General features: G+C 40.1%; 1 protein-coding gene across 1 annotated transcript in view; it reads left to right on the plus strand.

Moving 5' to 3' along the window:
* sardh (sarcosine dehydrogenase) overlaps positions 1-21355 on the plus strand; it is a 249311-nt gene that overhangs the window by 193168 nt on the left and 34788 nt on the right. Inside the window, exon 17 of the mRNA XM_039762751.1 lies at positions 6357-6450. Within this exon, the coding sequence (XP_039618685.1) occupies positions 6357-6450 (94 nt within the window). The remainder of the gene's footprint in view (positions 1-6356; positions 6451-21355) is intronic.

A 21355-nucleotide genomic window follows, 5' to 3' on the forward strand; every position in this document is an offset into this window, starting at 1 on the left:
AGGCAGGTTGTAAGGGTGTGGAGAATGTTTGAGTATTTTTTGTGACCATGTGCATCCCTTCATGGTCACAAATGGCCACAATTTAGCTATCTTCTAATAGTGCCTTCCAGCATGATTATGCACCATGTCACAAGGTAATAGTAATCTCGAATTGCTTTCTTAAACGTAACTAGGAGTTCAGTCTTCCTCCCAGTCACTGGATCTGAATCCATTAGAACACCTTTAGAATGTTGTTGAGTGTGAGATTCGCAACATGAATGTGCAAATGACCAATGTGCAGAAATTACTTGATGCAAATCATGTGAACATGAAGCAGAATCTCAAAGGAATCTGGTGGAATCCATGACATGAACAATCGAGGCTGTTTTGAGAGTAAAAGGAGACTTTACCCAGTATAGGTATGAGGGTCCTAAGGAATTGGTCAGAGAGTGTGTAATGCATTATGTTAATAATATAACTTTATCCTGTTAAGCTAGTAGTTTACTGTTTATGGTTTAAAAAGGTAGAATGGGAGTGGATAGAAAAAAGGATTTGTTGTGTGGAGCCCTTTTATGTTGATTTGATTTAAAACAAATTTCTAAAAAAATATAGAAATTCATTATTTGTTTGTTTGTGTTGAGATTATTTAGCAGAGGAGAGTTTAAATTGCAGTGGCCAAGCCGGGGGATAGTGTGTGTCAAGGCATTAAAGGCTGTGATTGCATCGGCGTTACATTAAGAGGTGTAACAGTAGTAAAAATTGGCCACTAAACATTTGTATCTTGGCTGATTAAGACTAATAAAGGTTCTTGAATGTGATTTTAAATTTTTTAAGTCTGTAAAAAAGGTTTATGTTTTAATATTAGATTTTTTGTTTATGTTCTTTTAACCCTTTGAAGTCCCTACAGTTAAAATTGTATCTTTCAGCTAGAAGAGCTGGGTACATTATGAAGTTAAGGGTTGTTCAGAGAAGGGGACCTAGGTGAAAGTGTGCAGTTATGAATGTGTTAAGTGTTAACTAGTAACCAGCTTTTTTTCTGTATTTGTAAATGATAATAAGGCAGGCTTTGTTTTATACATTTACAGTTGATTATAATAGGAATAAAGTATGACTACGTTTATATAAAGATCTCAGTTGGAGCTTTCTGTTTCTGATTAACAAGTAATCAAGTCGCAGAAAACAAAAGCTAATGAGACAGCCAGAATAAAATATTTATTTGTAGTGAAAACCAGCATGAGCACTTTTCGATGGCACACCTTCCAGTGCTAGTTCCTGCCTTGCCATTTGTTCCCTCTGTGCTGTAGCAGGAAACAATGCAAATGCTAACAAAAAGTTATGCTGTTGCTAAGAGTACCAGGACATTGCAGATAACTGAAAATGCAGCTGCACATTTTGTGTTCAACCAGACGGGCATATGTCACCCCTATTGGTCACTACAGTGACTTTCTGTAGCTGCATGTAATACTTTGAAATCCTTGATTGTTGCCTACACAGAGGTCAATGGGTCAGCACACACACACACACACACACACATACATAGAGATATTGTGGCGGATGGCTGGGACCCTTGCTCAGCCGGCATGCTTCTGTGATGGAAAGACCTGGGGAGAGGGCAGGTTCATGGCAATACCTGCCCCAGAACACAAGAGGGCAACCCCCCTGGATTGCATCGGGGCCACAGACTTGGAGCTTGGAAGCTCAACCCTGCTGGGGCCTGTGGCTACTGGCAGTGCCTGGACAGTCCTGGAGCCCTGGACTGCAGCACTTCCGCTACACTTGGGAATGCTGCCGGAAGAGGATCAGAGAGCACCTGGAGCACTCCCGGGTGCATTATATAGGAGGCCGCCTCACTCTGTTTGAGGAGCCAGAGTCAGGAGGCAGCAGAGAATAAATGATTCCCTCCCTTTATATGTAGCTCCTAGCTGGCTGAATAAGCTGCCCAGCTCTGTCTGAACCATTGACTTCCTCACTGTGTTTAAGAAGTGCTTGAAGACTGTCTTGATAATGGCTTTGATAGGTTCTTATAGTTAAGGAAAGATCAGCCAGTTTTGTGTTTATTCTATTTGGTTTAAACTCTTTGTAACCTTGTTCTGTAACACTTGTTTCCTCAGACTGATATTTACTCTCTTACATTGACATCTTTTGTATGTCACGTTGGATAAAAATGACTGCCAAGTAAATAAAGTGTACCTGTAAATGCTGAGAGATGGAAGCCCTGGAAGACTGTTTGACCAGCAGGTGGCAGCAGAGATATTCTACCTGGTATTGTTCAAGTACCTTTGCCTTTGAAGCCTGATCCTTCAAACCCAGTGTGGGGTTCAAGGAGTGCAGTAGTCTCAAGTTGCTAGCAGTGCAAAGCTTCTGCAGGTGTTCCTGAGAATTTTTTTTTTTTGTATAAATAACATTATTTTCAGCACCCTCACCTTTCTAATTTAGGGAGTTATGTGGGCAAAATGCAGGTATTCATTAGCCTCTCCTCTTTGCTGACACATCAAGAAAGATTAACAGAGGTTAATGTGTTTACCTTAATACAGCATTGTCAATCCTTGCCAAGTTGTAAGAAAAGCTTTGGGATCATTCAGCACAGAGAACATTTGACCTTTTCTGTATTTTTTAATTAAAATAAATTTCCTAATGATTTGTTGAGGGTAGAGTAGGACTCTTAGAGTTCAATAAGATAAGACAATGTATACAGTATAATGGAAGATATCACAACATATTTTTCTTGACTGACTGTTGTCATGTCTGCTTTTACTGAAAAATATACTATCAAAAAGATTTGGAATAACTGTAAATCCAGACCTGTCTTAACAAATAAGCAATTTTCCCAACATTCCCAAAACCTATTACCTAAAATAACATTGTTCACAATTGCTATTTTATCCTAGATTTATTTTGGATAATCTTGGTCAAGATACATTAATGCAATGTTTGATTTTTTAGTGAATTACACAGTGCTTTGCACAAATTGACAAGGTGTCTATATTTTCAAAGGCTAATTTCCATTCTTTAACGGTTATTCTAACTGAAAGGTCATATTTCCCATGCTGTCTTATATCGTATCGAGGTGCACTCCTTAACATAAGTTGGTAAAGTCTGCCTGTGTTTTCCTCAGCATTAGACAGTATTGTTCCAGCCATGGACATTGATGAAAAGATATGACAGTTAGGCAAGTTTCTTTATTTAAAAATTTTTTACTGACGTTTCTAACTTGCAAATAGTAAATGTACTGTTCTACCAGAAGATTGCATTTGCATTGTAATTGTTTATGAAATCGAGAAATCACGTGTCAAAATATGTCATGAATTCCCATTTTGCTTCATCCTACCTTCTGGCTCACCCTCTTGTTTCTCTTAGTGAATTAAAAATGTGCAGTTTTTCTTAGTTCTTCATCCCAAGCTGTCCATCAAAACTGGTGTCAGAATGGAGGGAATCCAGGAACCACCTGATAAGGAAGGCAGCAGTAAATGCTGGCACAGGATGTAAATGGAGGGCACAGACTGAGGTTTACCTTGCCATCAGCAGGGTGCAACACAAAGAAATCATGGAGAAAGTGCAAGATAGCCAAGTAGAGCTGGGTGGAGGAGAACCGACACAGATATGGAGTAAGGCCACAAAGCAGCAGAGGAAGACCATGGATGTGGAGGAAGTTACACGGGCGGAGCACAAACGCTACCTCATTAAGGCAGTATCCCAGGGCGATCAGGGAGCACGGACATGATGGGAGGCCTACACAACTAGAATCGTCATCTGGGCAGACATCTGGAGGATGCCACAGGCACGACTGAGCCTCCTGATAAGGGCGATGTATGAAACTCTCTGATGTCCGTGGAACCTCGCTCTATGGTTTGGGATGGAGGAGAAGTGCCCACTCTGTAACCACAGCAACACAGCCCTCCAGCATACCTTGTCAGGATGCTAGATGCATTGACACAGGGCAGCTGTAGTTGGCAGCATAATTTGGCTTTGAGGAAGTTGGCTGAATAATTAGAAAGGTGCAGGATGGTGGCACATAACACTTCAAAACTCTGTTGCCTCATCATTGCATTTGTTAAACAAGGTGAGACTCAAGCATAAACAGCTGCAGGAAAGTCACAGTCAGTGCCAACCCTCGGGACAACATGGAAGTTGTGGGTGGACTTGGATAAGCAGCTGGTTTTTCCATCAGAAATTACTCAAACATCATTCAGACCAGATGTTGTAATGTGGACTACAGCTGCCATCTAACATGCCATCCCCTGGGAGAAGGGAATACCAGCAGCACATTACTAGTGCCTCAAGTACTCTAAGGTGGCAGTGGAGTAGGCAAGCTGGGTGACTTCCATCCACCCAGTAGAGCTCAGATGCAGTAATCTGGCTTCTGCAGGCTATGGGTATCACAGGTAGCAACTTACAGAAAGCCATTACATAGCTGGCTGAGGAGGCAGAGAAGGCTAGCTACTGGGTGTGGCTATGGAGGAGAGAGAGTTTTTGCGGCTTAACCCCACAGTAAGGTCAGCTGTAGGGAGTGGCGGGGAGAGGACCCCATTTGGCCATTGCCTCTCCACCAGCAGATGTACTGAGTAGGAGGCTTAACATCAGTGAATGTTGGCACCAGCTGACGACCCTGCAGCTTACCTAATGGGCACAGGTGGAGGTGCATTAGGCAAATGCTGAGTAGGAATAACAGCACCTGTGCAACAAATTGAATTCAGGTTCCTCTTGAAGTCAATCCTTTTCAGTTACATCTGTTTGTTGTTACTGAGGGTCATTTAAAATGGCATGGTAATTGAAGATGAGCATACTGTATTTTAATGTTGCCATCAGTAAGTAGTGTTTTTATGTACTTCAGAATTTTTTGCCTATTTTATTAAAAATAGAATAACCAGCCTCCTAATTACATTCAGTTTAATAATTACATTTGTTTTTGCATAGCAGTCTTTACTGAGTGCAGACTCGGATCACTTGCATGTATTTACCAAGCATACAACATTAATATCCATAAACGCACTTGGTAAAAGAAAGTAATTTCAGCAATTTATACTGTATAAACAAATCAAAACAATACAATATATTTATACTGTATAAACAAATTAAAACAATACATTATATTTAAAATATGACCAGTTGACAATGCTGAGTGGAAAATGAAAGCTCCTGTCACCAACATTCCTGAAGAAAACAAACCTCAGGGGTCCAGGAGCAATTGTATAGAGAGTGTAACAGTCAGCTGGGACCCTTGCCTTGCCAACATGCCCGGAGTATGGAAGGACCAGGTGAGGAGTAGTATCTCCCCTGGGACATGAGAGGGCAGCTGCTCTGGTTGGTGTCGGGGCCATTGGATTAGAGCTTGGAAGCTCTATCCTGTGGGGGCCCGTGGCCACCGCCAGGGGGCGCCTGGACAGTATCAACAACAACAATTTATTTATATAGCACATTTTTATACAAAAAAAATGTAGCTCAAAGTGCTTTACAAAATGAAGAATAGAAAAATAGAAGACACAATAAAAAATAAACATCAGTCAACATTAATTAACATAGAATAAGTAAGGTCTGATGGCCAGGGTGGACAGAAAAAAACAAAAAAAAAAAAACTCCAGAGGCTGGAGAAAAAAATAAATAAAATCTGTAGGGATTCCAGACCAAGAGACCGCCCAGTCCCCTCTGGGCGGAGCCCTGGAATGCAGCACTTCCGCCACACTCGGAATTGCTGCCAGAAGAGGATCTGGGTGCCCATGCAGCACTTGGGAGTGCTACCGGACGTTAATGGAAGAGCATCTGAAGTACTTCCAGGTGCAGTATAAAAGAGGTCGCCTAACTTCATTTGAGGAGCCGAAGTTGGGAGGCAGAGGACAGAGCTTGCAGAAGAGGAGTAGAATGGCAGGAGAAAAAAAATAGAAAAAGAGAAGAGAAAAGGAAAGGACTGAGCTGTAGTTGATTGGTGGCCAGGCTGATCTTCACAAGAGTAATACTAGTGCAGAGACTTCTCTTAAGAAGGACTGTATTTGAAAAATATGAGCACATAAACGTGAATTAGCAAACTGAAGGATACTATTTTGCACTTTTTGTTCTGCAGTATGCTTTTGAGTAGGATAAAGTTTTAAATTCCTCTTTGTCACAGTATGATTAAGTTCAGACTAGAAGGCCCGCAAGAGCTCAATTGCTATGGATAAAATTTATGTGCATTTGAACAGCCTCTGTGACCTTGAATTGGACGATGAGATTGCAGAAAATAAACTGCTCTAACTGTTCCTCTCAGCACCAAATGAGAAATGCAGGACTAGTAGAAGATAATGATACTCTTTTTTAATTGTGTTAGGTGTTAGCCTTTCATTTATGTTAAAGGATTACATCTGTTTCTAATTTCATCCTGCTTATTCCTTTTTCTATCTTTCCAGTCGCTCAGTGTTACAAGAGGTCATTGATACTGACTTAAGCAATGAAGCCTTTCCATTCTCTACGCACAAAATAGTGAAGGCATGTGGCCATGAGGTGAGTTCATTATGCCTCTTTAAGTGGTGATTCATGAAAAGAAATTATTTCAAAAGATTTAAAGGCACAGTATATCTTTGATGTAAGCTGCTTTGATGGTATATTCTAGTGTTACAAAATTGGTGTAAGTATAGAAACCATTGGGTCCTAGTATTATTGTAACATATGTTGAATTTATAGATAATATCAACTTGCAAAAATAAGGTGATAATTTGAAGGCTAAATCTCTAGAGATTAGCCAGAATAGATACAGTACAGGGGGATCTTAGTGTATGAATGAGTTCCATTCATGCAATATCTGTAACCCAGTTTTTTTTTACTGTATGTAAGTAAGAACATGCACTGAAAAATCTTCATTAAATGAAAATCGGCAAAAGATTAACAATTTTTTATTGCTTATTTTATTGAAAAAGTGTTTAATTAAAATTATGGTACTTTAAATCATAAAACACAAATAATTTGAAATATAGTGGTGCCTCGACCTTTGAACTTAATTCGTTTCGGGAAACCATTTGAATTCTGAATTGTTCAATGTCTGAATCAATTTTCCTCATTACAAACAATGGAAAGTGAATTAATCCATTCCCAGACCCTAAACAGTACCCATTTCGATAAAATTAAACAGCAAATACTGTACACATAATGTAAAGTAAAAAAACACAATGAAATGCCTCTAAATAATAAATTAAAATATGAAAACAATAATAAAATACATAAATACTGTATAATGAAATGAAAGTTGCATTTACCGTACCTTAATGAGGAGTGCTGATGTCCCGTGTGGCTGGTGGAGAGGAAGGGAAAGGTTACTATTTGGAAGTGGGGTCACCTCCCATAAGCGTACTTCATGATGAGTTCCTTTTTCACCTCAATCATCGATATTACAACCTTCCTCTTAGGCTTCGTTGCTTCCACACTCTTCTTGAATGCCATAGTTAATACAGGTAGTATGTATAACCAAAAAAAGCGTTGAAAACACATGAATGTAATGCAACAGATGTGTTTACAGCGAGAGAGATGACTTGAGCGCACAATGGATGACATTTATGATCGCTGCATAAGCGCCATTTGTTGCTGCATTTTTTCACTGTGCTCATACTGTAGTTTGACCATAGAAGCATTATTCGAACTCTGGATCAAATTTTTCTCAGATTTAGAGTTTGAACTCTAGAACATTTGAAATTAGAATCGTTCCAAGTACGAGGTACCACTGTATTTTAAATTTTCAATAAGTTAAACTGAACTTAACCACAGGTATTTTATAGTATGTCGACTTTACTCTTAAACATCCTACAGTATATTGTGATGTTTGATTATTGATATTGTCATAATGATGGCATGAAGATCCTTCACTAAGTAGTGTACGTGAGGCACATGCTGCCTCTAATGAAGACTAATTGAGAGTGTTGCTGCCTCCTCCCCACAACTGTTATACTGTCCCAGACTACAGGGCTGCGATGTGTATTTGAAGCAATTTGGGAATTGCAGTCTGTGGGTTCTACTGTTCAGCTGGTCTTTGTGCTAACTTGTGAATGAGCTTATTCTGCACTGCCAGCTACATTCAATGACATGTGGAAGTGTAAGCACAAAATATGATAGAAAATTGCGACAAAGTAAATATTACACTGCATTATGCCTCCGCCCTTTTGTATATAATAGGGAAATAACAGTTGATACTAAATTCACTCTATGATAGATTGATTGGCACAGTATGTACATTGATAATATAAGTAGCAATTTTAAGATGGGCAAAATTTCTGTAATAAAGTTTGATAACAGTAGGCAAAAAATGCCACACCATGGTGGGATAATGAGTCAGTGGCATTCCAGAATTATTTTTTCATAGAGAGGATGCTCAGATTACAGCGCATTGGTGCACCCACCACACAGCAATCTACCCGGATTGAGATCCAAGTGCAGCCGTGCAATGGATGACATCTCAGCACCACACTGAACAGTGCGAGGTTTTTTTTTACAGTGACTGGTAGTGATGGCCTTTAATTTTGCCAAACATATTATTTTCTGCTAAGTACAAGTTCAGTCCTGTAATAAAGGTGGCCTTTCTGAACAGCGCATTCAATTGTCTGGTATCCCTTCAGCTGCTGTTACACTTACAGTAGGTTGCACACTGGGGCAGTATATTGGCCACAATGGATTGGTCAAACATTTTCAGTAGCTTGCTGTGCAAATGAAAAGACTTGAGCCTCCTCAACAGTAACAATCAGTTATCATCATTGATAGTACTTTATCCTTTCAGTCCCACATCAATAACATCTCCCGGACTACCTATTTGCACCTTCGTAACATTAATTGTATTGCATTTTGTTGCTCTGCTCCCCAGCTCTGGAACTCACTACTATCTGAGCTTAGAAATATTGAATCATGTTTGCTTTTCAAATATACACTTAAAACTCATTTGTTTAAGACTGCTTTTTCTCTTTGATTACAATTGCTCTGTCTGATTTTAATTTTTGTATTTTAGTTTTGTTTATAATGTGCGTTTTATCTATTGTTCGGTGTCCTTCATTATTATTATCAGAACCCTTTCAATCTAGATTAGAGTTGGGGGAGCCAGCACACACTTCCTTGAAAAAGGTAAAGTAAAAGACACAAGATAAATATGAACAATCAAGTTTCACTGGGAACGGGCTCAATTTCAGACCAGGAACTGTGTGACAGCAACAATAAACAATTTGCTGTCTTCAGCTGGGTTCACCAAATGCAGTTGGGAATAATAATGTAATATAAATAGACCAGTAACGGCACACTGCACAATAACGTGCAGTGAATACACTTGACTTATAGTTTTCATCCTCTTTCTCTGTATGTTTAGCATTCATTTGGTCAGAAGTTGATGTGTTTGCTGCTTCCTGAGCAGCTCTTCTTTACTCCACCCTAGCAGCCTACTTCTTCTCTTCTTTTGTCGGCATCTTTTCTCGTTAAAAATGATTAAGTCAGTGTTTTTGTTGCAATTACTTAGTATGTTTTCTTTATTTCTTCACTTAAGCTGGCACTTAAGTCTTCAATCTGCCTCAAGAATGATTTAAGATATGAAGAGGTAGGGGAAGTGACAGCGAAGATGGTAGGAATGAGAACGACACCCGTACGCATGCGCCTCATGGCCACCCTGCTGGCCACTGCCAAGAGTTGATTCTACAATAAAATAAAATAAAAAGAGGAATAACTTTGGAGGTAAATCATCACCCAGATAGCAGATGTCACTTAGTATATGTGTACCAAATTTCAGGTCAATAGGTCAAACAGTTTGCGAGCTACAGGTGATTTAAAATCTTGGACAGACAAACAGACAGCCATGGTAGCATATTATATAGTCAGCAAAAAAAGAAACGTCCTCTGACTTTCAACTGTTTTTACTTTCAGTAAACTTAATGTGTAAATATTTGTATGAACACTAAAAGAGTCAACACCATAAGACATAAACTAAAAATGTTTCATAATGTGTCCCTGAATGAAGGGAGGCTCAAAATCAAAAGTACCAGTCAGTATCTGGTGTGGCCACCAGCTGCTTGAAGTACTGCAGTGCATCTCCTCCTCATGGACTGGACCAGATTTGTCAGTTCTTGCTGTGAGATGTTACCCCACTCTTCCACCAAGGCACCTGCAAGTTCCTGGACATTTCTGGGGGGAATGGCCCTAGCCCTCACCATGCGATTCAACAGGTCCCAGACATGCCCAATGGGATTGAGATCCGGGCTCTTCCACTGCGAGGATGATCAGCTGTCCTTCCTGTCTCCCTGTAGCGCTGTCTTAGGCATCTCACAGTGCGGACATGGCAATTTATTGCCCTAGCCACATCAGCAGTCCTCATGCCTCCCTGCAGCATGCCTAATGCACGTTCACGCAGATGAGCAGGGACCCTGGGCATCTTTCTTTGGGTGTTTTTCACAGTCGGTAGACAAGTCTCTTTAGTGTCCTGCGTTTTTAGAACTGTGACCTTAAATGCCTACTTTCTATAAGCTGTTAAGGTCTTAACGACCATTCCACAGGTGCATGTTAATTAATTGATTATGGGTAATTGAACATGCATGGAAAACATTGTTTAAACCCTTTACAATGAAGATCCGTAAAGTTATTTGGATTTTTAAAACATTATTGTTGAAATACACAGTCCTGAAAAAAGGACGTTTCTTTTTTTGCTGAGTATATATAAAGATTTAGAGGTTTACATAGAAAGTAGAAACGGAAATTGGGCATTGCTGAAGAATGGAGATTAGGGTATACAGATTATACAACATATGACAATTTGTGAGAGTTCTGACTTTGGAAGTAGTTAAGATGGCTAATGGAATACCAAGTTATATTGTTCAGTTAACGTAGTACAGGTCATGAAAGCTTATCGTTAAGCTATTTACACTAAAGACCGTGTCTGTAGCTTTGGGATGTGAGTAAAGATTGAAGACACTGATCCTTTACATCCACAACAAATTGAGACAGAGAGGAGAAATGACAGAAATGCTCTATTTAAAAAAAAATAATGGGAGTAAATAGTGTGGATGCCAGCTGTTATTTGAAAATAAGTTGTTCAACGAAGACACAGATGGATATTTTTTTAAAAGTAAGTTTCCTGCAAATGATATAAAATATGGGTTCTGTGCCATTGAAAGTAACACCTTAGGGAAATTCTGATCCTGACATTAATTTGGACACATCTAGGAGGAAGAATTAATGAGCTACGGTAGGTTGGGCTCACCAGCCTCATTTATCAAAGTATTTTTATTTATATTATTTATTTTCTGGTAGAAACTCAGTAAATGAGTATTGCCTTTTTACTTTTAATTTTTAAACTTTGCACTTTAGTCTCATTATTTCATAAGAGAACTGACATGCAATAAGTGCAATTAAATTAAAAATAGCTGGAGGGCATTCTAAATGTGCAGCAGTACATGTTTTACATAGTTGACTTCCTTGCTGGTTGATTAAGTCATTAGTAAACAAATGTCATTTTTCTTTAGACTTTTAGAATTATGACATTCTCAATATTTAGGTTTGTGTCTTTTACAGAAATAAATATCAACACATTAAATACTAGCATTTCAACAAAATATTCTCAGATAGGTTTATGGCCTCCTGGTTTCTTTGCAATGCTGCCATATGGCTCCAGGTTTTAATTTCCCTCATGGGTGCTTACATTTAATCTCACCAAAAGGAACAGAGCTGCCTTTGGCCAGGATTGCACATTTAAATGTCTGAGATTACTAAATCTATAAACACAATGTGTCATTATCACTGCTGCCTTCATATGACCAGGTAGCTGTTAAATGAAATAGCATTAATGGGCAGACACAATGACAGCTGGGCAGTGATACACATAAACTTTCATCATATGAAGAATACAGGAGCCACGTTGTCATTTGACTAACCTCTTTTCATGCTGTTTCTTAAGAAGAACTGGTTACCCCTGGCATTAAAGATCACTTTGCTCCTCTTAAGTATTCCATCTATTTTTTGAATTCACTTTCTTCAATGCAGGGTCATGGGAGTCAGAGCTGTTCCCAGCAGCACTGGGTATATATCGACAAGTATGAAATCCCAGACAAGATGCCTACTGTTCATCAAGCACAATCATGTATACTCTGTATTTTAACCATTGCATTTTTGTTTTTATTACAGCCCAGTTTTGCTTTCCATGGATCGTTTGTTCACCAACTTCCATTTTGTGTCTTTATACATTCAGTATTTATTTCATTTCAAAATAGGGGCAGTCTAGTCACAGCTCTTTCTTCCAGAAGACTTCTAGTGTAATCAACAACACACAATAATACTGTTTCCTCCCAATGGCATCTCCTCATACAGTCATGACCAAAGAAGTCCTCAGTCATTAATACAGTATAAAATGCCACCAGAAAGCATGAATATCGATGAAAGGATGATGGCTCTTTTACATATTTGAAGTGCAAATCCAGAAAAAGACAGAAATTAAAAAAAAAAAAAAAAAACAGAAAATAAAACTAACCATAACTTGAATCAATAATGCAGGCCTTCATAGACTTAGAAATCTCAGGGAGTATTTCAAATGATCAGCTTCAAAGACCAAAGTCATCTTAATAGTGGGGTAGGCACTAATTGTCATACTGTAGATATGTTGCATCTTGTAAAATTAATGAATCATTAGCAAACATGAGCATTTTATTCTATGATATAACCATGTGCGTCAGTGTTTAGCAAAATATAAAAAGTAAGGACCACAATAAATACTATAGTAAATGTGGGAACCAAGTCCTGAGGACAGTCCTACAGATGCTGATTAACTTCATTTATTTTCTCATCGTCATCAATAACTTTTCGCAAGTACTGAATATATTTTCAGAATTTGATACTGTTATATTTGTGTTGACCTTCTGTTGTGATTAATAGATATGCATTGCAAAAAGCAATGTATAAAATATAGTTTTCTTTTGTTAATAGATTCCTGTCTGGTTGCTCTTAATTTATGTTTGCAATGTGCTTGGGATTGTTATCATTTGTTTTCTCAAACGTACAGCATGATGAATCAAAATCTGCTTATATTTCTCATCAGTAATGATTCCATTGATTTTTGAGCAGATTCGTTACACCATTGGCAAAAATATACTCAGAGATGACGACAGAACCTTCAGCATGCCTCCCAATAGGCTGTAGACAAGCATTAATGTAGTTCTCACCAAGTCTTCTATAAGTGAACTTCTCTCCAAGTCTGACATGTCTTTGCAAACCAAATATTTTAAATTTGGATTCATTGCTCCTTAAGACTTTGTGCCACTGGTTGTAGCTCCATACTCTGTGATCTTTCACATACTGCAATCTCATCTGCTTGTTGCCTTTATTCAAGAATGGATTCTTAACTGCACCTCTAGTCCATTTATTTTACTCTGCACAGTTAAAGTGTGTGCTTTACTGCCAGAGGGCCCTGCCATATTCTGATTAGCACTTTGTATTTTCTTCTGCCTCTTAGAGAAGTGACCTTTAAGTGCAGACCATCAGATACAGACTGGTTCTAGGGTCCTCCTCTGTGTTTTTTAACAACTTGAAGATCTGGAGTGGTGTGGTTGGGCTGTTGCCTTTAAGATTTAATTGTATTGCTGTCAAAGTGTGTCAGCTTAGCCATTTTCTCAATGCACTCATCCATCCATGCATTATCCAACCCGCTATATCCTAACTACAGGGTCACGGAGGTCTGCTGGAGCCAATCCCAGCCAACACAGGGCGCAAGGCAGGAAACAAACCCCGGGCAAGGCGCATGCACACACACACACACCAAGCACACACTAGGGACCATTTAGGATCGCCAATGCACCTAACCTATATGTCTTTGGACCCATGCAGACATGGGGAGAGCATGCAAACTCCACACAGGGAGGACCCGGGAAGCAAACCCGGGTCACCTAACTGCGAGGCAGCAGCACTACCCACTGCACCACCGTGCCACCCCTCAATGCACCCTTTTTTGTCAAATTGCAGGAATAACTCATTTGATTAAGGTATTCACTACCTCATCAATTTGAATCTGGGTGCGCTGTTGGTGGAATTTAACAATTTTGTTGAATGGCTTGGGTGCCTCTGTTACCTGGGTCTGATTTCTGAGGTAAAGTAAACTGTAAGAAAGTAAACAATTTATAGTGTTACTGATGGACGGACAAACAGAGATACCTACTGTAATATCGTAGAAAAAGCTTTGCTTTTCACACTGACCTTACACTAAGGTTCTGTGCTATGTGGGAGTGTGTCAGTTTGTCAGCTGTAGTGTACCACTAGGCAGTTGGGGCTTCAGCCACTAAGGTACCCCCTTTGCTCATATAGTGCTGTTTCACCCAAGACTACATTATGCACAAACTGTACTGTTCATCCACTTATCACCTAGGAATTTATACATGCAGTGGATGTCAAAAGTCTATGCATCATTACTTCAATTTCAATTTTTCATTTTGCAGAAACTGTAATTAAAGCCAATTATGGCAGACTTTTTCCACATTTAATAAGATCTTATAACCAGCAGTATTTCGAGTGAAAAAAATAGGTATTTTCTATGAAAAATAATTAAAAATAGTCAAATCTTTAAAAGATTTTAGTTTATTTGTATGCTTCCTTTAAGCATTAGTTCATCCCACTCTTATGTCATTTTATCCCACTATTTTTCAAATTGTAAGAGGATCTCCTGTACATAATGTCGTGTCTATGTGAGTTCTGTAGTATTGCTGTCTAGATTGCGACTGGGCCAGGCCAGATTGGTGGTCAGCTTTCTAACAGAGAACAGCAGGTTTTACAACACAATTTCTTAATATTTGTAGCAAATAATTTTTCCCTTTACACTATTTTGACCTTACATCTTAGTTCCGTTGATGAAAAGCAGCACCATAGCAAGACGCCATCACCACCAGTAGGTACTTTCTTTGTGGGATAAGCTGTGTGCTGAACTCGCTCCCCTTTAGTCCCATTAGATTATAAGACATTTTCCAAAAAATTGTGAGAAGATAGGATGTGACATCTTCAGACATTTATTTGGGTTTCCATGTAGTGGTTTTAAAAGGAATTGATTCTATCTTGCCTAACAACCTCCCAACACACACACATCTTCCTTTTGTTTGTTCAAAATGAAAGGAGTGGACACTTACTACTGTACACTGCCTGTTAATGTTGCAATTTGCCTTTGGGTTGCCTCTCTGATGAACTTTCTCTTTGCCAAGTCGCCAGTTCTGTAGAGATGTCCTGATCTATGCCGCATCTTGGTGGTATCATATTCCCTGTGCTTTGTTTGTCATGGTCTTCACGGTGTTCTATGATATAACGTATGCAGTGACTTTAAAATTCTTTATTATTCTTCTCCTAATCCTAAATGTAGGCGAAGTGGTGGCTCTGAGGCTAGGGATTTGCACCAGCAATTGGAAGTGACTCTACTCCATTGGGCCCTTGAGCAAGGCCCTTAACCTGCAATTGCTCTGTCCTGAGTATCACGTAAATCTGCATCCGGCCCTTGCAGGGAAAACATGGCGGTTGGTGGCAGGATTGGCACTCCAGCCACTGCTGAAAGCCTCACAATCTTCTGTGCTGTGCTGAGGTGTCACTCGTTGCACGTCTGCACTCAGATCTCAATCCGGGTGGTTCGTCATGCGGTGGGTGCAGCAACACGTCGTAATCGGTGCCTGCTCCCAACCTCTCTCTCTCTCTCTCCTAATCTGCACCTTTGTTCATTATGCAGCCAACAGATCATATAAGAGCGTATAATTTTATTTATTGTTAATCAGTATCACTTCAGATGTTGTCAGAGGAAGCCATCTTATCTTTGGATATAATCTGAAATGTAATTTTTAAAATCTAAACACAGATCCCACATTTTAATGGGTGTGTACACTTATTAGACTAGATTAGATAAACTTTATTAATCCCATGGGTACTAGGGTGTTGTACCGTGTTAGCCATTATGAATGTAGAGAAAAGCAAAGCAATATACCTTTTTTTTTTTTTTTTTTTTTTTTTATTAATTTTATTACAATCAATACATAGCAATCAAGTTTTTACAAAAAAAAAAGAATTATGCTAAGAACAGATCGATCCCCACCCTTGAGAGAGAGAGCAAGCCAAATGGTGTAAAATTTAAGGCTTGTAAAAATACCTAAATCAACAAATTCTCTGTGCTTTATAAAATCATTTCAAAATATTACTGATTAGATCCTGCCATGTTTTGAAAAAAGTCTGCACAGATCCTCTAACTGAGTATTTGATTTTTTCCAATTTTAAATAATATAACACATCAGTTTCCCACTGACTTAAAAGAGGAGAGTTTGGGTTCTTCCAGTTTATCAGAATAAGTCTGCGTGCCAACAGTGTAGTGAATGCAATCACAATTTGTTTGTCCTTCTCCACTTTAAGACCCTCTGGAAGAACCCCAAACACAGCTGTTAATGGGTTAGGAGGGATTGTGAGTCCAAGGCTGTCTGAGAGGTAATTAAAATTTTTGTCCAGAATAATGTTAATTTGGTGCAGGCCCAGAACATGTGACCCAGTGAGGCTGGGACTTGGTTGCAACGTTCGCAGGTTGGATCATGCCCTGGAAACATTTTGAGAGTTTTAGTCGAGACAGATGTGCTCGATATATAATTTTGAGTTGTATAATTGTATGCTTTGCGCATATGGAGCTTGAGTGAATTCTCTGCATTGCTACTTTCCACTCCTTTTCTGATATATTAATTGAGAGGTCATTTTCCCAGTGTCCTCTTGGATCTTTGAAAGGAAGGGATTGTAAAAGGATTTTATATATTGTAGAGATGGAGTCTAATTCCTCAAAATTGAGCAATATTTTTTCCAGCGTGGATGAGGGTGCAAGATGAGGAAAATCTGGAAGGTTCTGTTTAACAAAGTTCCTGATTTGAAGATAGTGAAAGAAATGTGTAGCTGGAATGTTAAATTTGGAATGTAATTGTTCATAGGATGCAAAGACGTTGTCTATATAAAGATCTCTAAGCAAGTTAATTCCAAATTTTTCCAGATATTAAAACTGCATATGTTTGTGAAGGTTGAAAGAGGTGGTTCTTTTGCAGGGTGCCACAGAAAGAAGCTTCTCCGTCTTAAAATGCTTTCTACATTGGTTCCAGATTCTAAGTGAGTGGAGCACAATTGGGTTATTAGTGTATTGCCGATAATGTGTGTTTATTGGAGCACAGAGCAGGAATACAAAGAAGTACTGCAGGATTTTACTTCTATTGCGGTCCATGCCTGTATATGTTCTTCTATTTGTGTCCAGGTTCTTATCGACTGTATATTTGCCCCAGTAATAAAACTGGAAGTTAGGTAGAGCCATGCCGCCTTCTGCCTTTTGTCTTTGTAGGGTCGCTCTTTGATGCGTGGATGTTTAGAATTCCAAATAAATGAGGTTATTGTTGAATCTAATTGCTTAAAGAACGATTTATTAATGTATATTGGTATGTTTTGAAATAAAAAAAGGAGCTTAGGAAGAATATTCATCTTAACAGTGTTAATTCTTCCAGCTAGTGTGAGATGAAGGGTTGACCATCTATGCAAGTCTTGTTTAATTTTTTCCATGCAGACGACGAAATTTTGTTGATATAGAGCTTTATGTTTACTTGTGATGTTTACCCGAGGTATTTAAACTGTTCTGCAATGATAAAAGGAAGGGTGTCTAATCTAATATTATATGCTTGCGAATTCACCGGAAAGAGTACACTTTTATTCAGATTAATTCTGAGACCAGAGAGCTTTTGAAATTCTGTGAGTGCTGCTAAGACTGCAGGCACAGAATTTTCTGGGTCCGATATATACAGTACCATGTCATCTGCATATAATGAGATTTTCTGTTCCAGTCCTTCTCTGCTAATCCCCTTTATCTGATCAGTATTTCGACAATGTATTGCCAGTGGTTCAATGGCAATTGCAAACAGCAGTGGTGACAAAGGGCATCCTTGTCTTGTGCCACGTTCTAGTTTAAAGTAGTCTGAGCAAATGTTATTGATGCAAACTGAAGCTTCTGGGTTAGTATACAGTAATTTAATCCATGCACAAATGTTCGGGCCAAACCCAAACTTTTCCAAAATAGTAAAAAGGTATTTCCATTCAATCATGTCGAATGCTTTTTCTGCATCCAATGATAATAATATTTCTGGGGTGTTTGATTTAGTTGGTGAGTATATTACATTAAACAGGCCTTAAAATGATACCTTTTATTGACTAACTAAAAAGATTACAATATGCAAGCTTTCAAGGCAACTCAGGCCCCTTCTTCAGGCAATGATCCCATGGGGAAATTCAGTTGCATGCAGTAGCAGAAACATAAAGAAGAAACAAGCATACAGACTCACAGGACAAATAATACATTCAATCAATCGATAAGTAAATAAATAATAAATATAACATTAATGAGTACATCGGGTGGAAGTATTGAATTTCCTCATAGCAGTGGGCAGAAAAGGCCCCCAGAGGCCCTTCTTAGCACACCATGGTAGAATGAGCCTGTGGCTATTCCTAAGGGAGCTCCTCATGGAGGGGATTTTCCATGATGGCATTCAGTTTTGCCACCATCCTCTTTTCCACAACAGCCTCCAGTGTGTCCACTATGCTGGAGCCAGCTTTCGTAATAAGTGTGTTCAGGCATCATGTTTCTATTGTGCTCAGGTTGCTTCCCCAGCAGACTGTAGTGTAGAACATTAAACTGGCTACTATAGACTTGTAGACCATTTTTAGCAAACCTGAGTCTCCTTAGCCAGAATAGTCTGCTCTGCCCCTCCTTGTCCAGTGCCACTGCGTTGTTGTTTCTGTGTACCCCCATTTACTTGTAGCTCTGCATCACTTCTATGTCTTCTCCCTGAATGGTGACTGGTCTAAGAAGTCGTTCATCTATTTATTTTGTCTTGCTGATGTTGAGTTGCAGGTTGTTGTCCCTGCAGCACAAGACACATTCCTCAACAACTTGTCTCCATTATTATTGCAGCTTATAGTGCACAAGTTATCTAAAATTTTTTGTCTGTTGTGATAAGAAACTAAAGAATTGAACACCTTCCCTGTAAAATATTACTCTGTTTTCCTATAAGATCTTATTAAAATCGAAAAAATGATTGACATTTGTCTTGAAGGTAGCCTCTACATCAGCAACAGCTGAAACTTTAATAAAGGCATGTAGAATTTTAAAATCCATATAAAATGCCCGGTGTTGAATCTTTTCTTTTTCTGTGAAAACAACATGGATTTTTAATGAAGAGTTTCACTAATGATTCGATCTTTCAGTACTTTTTGTCATTAGTGCAGATATTTTGCAGGGTATCTTGTTTGTCAGTTTGAGGCCAAAGACTGTCAAGAGATCAGCAAAAAAAAAAAAAAAAAACGGTTTCAATTGGGAAAGTCTGCCTTATCTGCTGCTAGCCAGCTCTGTTTAAAAACAAGGCATAAAATCAATACCAGGTAGATTTACAGTATATGGAATTTCTTCCCACTCCAAGCCATAAAAACTAACATTTCCCCAGTTTCGCTGCATGTCATAGAGGTAGCTGTGTGAGATGGCATTCAACAGAAAGAGACAGTAGAAATAAAATAAGCCCTAAATGTCACCTTAGAGGTTATGGTCAAGTTTTCAGATTTTTTTTCATATGAGGTATGCAATATTTCCTTTTTATTTCACTGTAACATTTTTATTTTGATCACATTACACCACATCCAGTTGTTCAGTCCTGCCTTACACCGCTTGTAATTAGTATGGGTTGTGAGACTTGGTCGGAGACCACATCTTTATAAAGTTCACACGTTTATTTAACATTAAATAAACACAGTCCCAACACAACACACAATGTTCACAGCAATAATCACCACAATCCCTTCTTTCTCTCAGTCCTTGGCCGCCTGTCTCCTCCAGGGGAGCTTCGTCCTGCTCCCACTCCCGACTTTAGCTCCCCGACTGTTAGGAGGCAGGCCCTTTTATTCCCGCCTGGATGCATTCCAGGTGGCTGGAAACGAACTTCCAGCAGCACTTCTGGTGTGGCAGAAGTGCTGCCCTTTGCCCCGGAAGCACTCCGGGTGTCCCTGGCAGGTTCCTCCGCCATCTTGTTAAGTGTGGCGGAAGTAAAGTTCTCCCGGGATCTAGGAGGCTTAAAGTGCCCCCTGGCGGTGGCCACGGGTCCCAATGGTTTGGAATGTCTCTCCTCCTCTCCCGTGGTCCTCTCCTGCTCCAGGGCGGTTGTGTCCTCCTGACCCGGAAGCTTTTTATGACTCTATCTGGTCTCTCCAGGCATCCCGGCCAGGTAAGGACCCCAGACATCTGTGACACTGCCCTTCCACCAGCGAAGACTTGTTTGTCGAAGTGGCTTGCTCCACGAGGGCATATTTTGCCCGAAACGGGCGTAACTTCTCATCTTCCAGGGTCTGTTTCTATAAAAAAGAAAAGAGACACAGGGGCAGAGACGTTGCCCTGACTCCACTGTTTGGCTTTGTTATTAGAGTAGGGCCAACGCTTCCCCCTTTGATCAGCACCCTGGTCGCCGAAACCTCGGCACCCGCTCCGTTCCTTTCGTGCTCCCGCCTTTAGGTTAACTACAGGAACCGCCCTTTTAAACATCTCCGCTGACTTCGGGGCTTCCCTCTGCACTCGCAGCGGGTGTCTCATTTCTTTATGTGAGTTCAAGGGCTCACCTCTCCCTTTGTAGGAAGAACCAGCTTTCCCCCTTCGATTCTTCCTATTACTTTGGGGCCTTCTGACAGCTTGGGTCTTCCTATGAGAAAGGAAAAGACCCTTTGCCGTCTGCGCCTTTGCAGAAAGACGCAAGACTGATGCTGGCTTCGGCGGTAGGGCACTAGGACCCACGGCACTTGTCAGCCGGCGTCTTGGCTCCACCCCTTCCCAGCGATCAGCACCTTGCTCCGTTTCTGCTGTCAGAGATACAGCTACTAAGTCCCTGGGACGGGTTCGCTCGCGCCTCCCTTTTCCTTTACGGTAGCGCTTTTACTCACCTCTACCGCCACAATCCTCCGGCCAAAGATTCCAGTGTTGCGCCTCTCTTCCTCTTGACATAAGGTCTGACGTGGTGCGACCACCTTCCCCTCCAGCTTGTTTATACAGACACAGAGGTCGGGTTCCACCTGCTGCACCATCTGCCTTAACCGAAGCATACTCTCCGATTCCTTTGGAGCTGCAGGTAAAAATACAGTATCAGCCAGTGGAGGACTTACCTTTAAATCGGTCCTACTCACCGGCTGTACACACTGGAGCTTTCTTCCGGGTTTCACCGGACTCACCCCTTGCTCAGGATGGACGTTTGCCAGTCCCGTCTTTAACCAATCACTGACGGGAACACGGCACACACCGTCCAATCCCTCACCTGTCACGGGGCGGAACTTCCGGTCTTCGGCCATCTTGCCTCTCCCGAGGGAACTGCAACTCTCACTGCCGTCCCTCTGCCTCGGCTGCTGGAGA

This window comes from Polypterus senegalus, chromosome 9 (assembly GCF_016835505.1).
Source record: "Polypterus senegalus isolate Bchr_013 chromosome 9, ASM1683550v1, whole genome shotgun sequence".
Lineage (NCBI taxonomy): Eukaryota > Metazoa > Chordata > Cladistia > Polypteriformes > Polypteridae > Polypterus > Polypterus senegalus.